Source organism: Rhincodon typus, chromosome 31, assembly GCF_021869965.1.
Source record: "Rhincodon typus isolate 14 chromosome 31, sRhiTyp1.1, whole genome shotgun sequence".
Classification (NCBI taxonomy): domain Eukaryota; kingdom Metazoa; phylum Chordata; class Chondrichthyes; order Orectolobiformes; family Rhincodontidae; genus Rhincodon; species Rhincodon typus.
This window is the reverse complement of record NC_063362.1, coordinates 24,291,181-24,292,651: the sequence shown is the minus strand read 5'-3', so window position 1 is coordinate 24,292,651 and position 1,471 is coordinate 24,291,181. Positions and strand designations below refer to the sequence as shown.

At 41.7% G+C, this 1,471-nt stretch overlaps 1 protein-coding gene across 1 annotated transcript in view; it reads right to left on the bottom strand.

The window, feature by feature from the left end:
• Positions 1-1,465, bottom strand: part of LOC125486632 (mucin-3A-like) — a 9,145-nt gene extending 7,680 nt beyond the window's left edge. The window contains exon 1 of the mRNA XM_048614898.1: positions 21-1,465. Within this exon, the coding sequence (XP_048470855.1) occupies positions 21-1,417 (1,397 nt within the window). The 5' untranslated portion in view covers positions 1,418-1,465. The remainder of the gene's footprint in view (positions 1-20) is intronic.
• Between the last annotated feature and the right edge of the window lie 6 nt (positions 1,466-1,471).

Genomic DNA, 1,471 nt, shown 5'->3' with positions numbered 1-1,471 from the left:
ATGACAAATGGTTTTCTGATGTTGACATTTCTGTTGCTGTAGGATACGCGTCTGATGTAGTACCAGTTCTGAATGATCTTTGGGTATATGTACCACGGGTATCTGAAGACGATGGGGTTATTGATGAGAGTTGTGATGTTGGTGAACTGGATTTAGCTGTGGAAGGAGTGACTGATGAAGTTTGTGGAGATGAATGGGTTTTAGCTGAGGATGATACGACTGATGACAATCCTTTCATTCTTGAATGGGTCTCTGATGACGTCTGTGTTTCTGCTGACACTTGTGTTGATAGTGGATATCTTTCTGATGAAGTCTTAGTTATTAGTGATACGTGTGTTATTGTTGGATTGCTTTCTGATGATGGCACAGTTTTGGATGACATGTTACTTGTCGGATGTGTCACTGACGAAGTCTCAATCACTGGTGACACTAGTGCTTGTCTTGAAGTGGTTTCTGCTGTTGACACAGTGCTGGTTGAGAATGGAGTCATTCTTGGCCTGCTTTCTGATGATGATTGCCTCATCTGTGTTACTGCAGTGTTTCCCGAATGAGATTCAGATGAAGATTGACCTGAAGAGGTTAATTGTGATGATCGCTGAGTGGTCTCGAATGGGGTCTCACTTATTGATGATACTTGTGTCACTACTGGATGGGATTCTGAAGAAGACCCAGTTATGGAAGATACATGCTCTGTTGTTGGATTGCTTTCTGATGTTGAAGAAAGAGTTGATGTACTGTGTGCTAACAAATGGTTTTCTGATGTTGACATTTGTGTTGCTGTAGGATACATTTCTGATGATGTTTCAGTTACTGATGATTTTTGGTTGGGTGTACCATGGAATTCTGAGGACGACTCAGTTGTTGATGAGAATTGTGATGTTGATGTCTTGGATTCTGGTGTTGGCGGAAACACTGATAATGTCTGTGCAGATGAATGGGTTGCAGCTAAGGATGACACTATTGATGACAATTCTTTTCCTGTTGAATGGGTCTGGTATGAGGTCTGTGTCACTGTTGACATCTGTGTTGTTGAGGAAGATATTTCTGATGAAGTCTTAGTTATTGATGATACTTGTGTGATTGTTGGATTGCTTTCTGTTGATGGCAGTGTTTTGGATGACATGTTACTTGTTGGATGTGTCACTGACGAAGTCTCAGTCACTGGTGACACTCGTCCTTCTCTTGAAGTGGATTCTGCTGTTGACTCAATGCTGGATGAGAATTGTGTCATTGTTGGAATACTTTCTGTTGAAGTCAAAGTTTTGAATGACACGTTACTTGTTTTTGGATGCGTTACTGATGATGTCTCAGTTACTGGTGATACTCGTGCTTCTCTTGAAGTGGTTTCTGCTCGTGACTCAGTGCTGGATGATAACTGTGTCACTGTTGGCCGGCTTTCTGATGATGATTGCGTCATCAGTGTTACTGCAGTGTTTCCTGAATGAGATTCAGACGAAGATTGTCCTGAAGA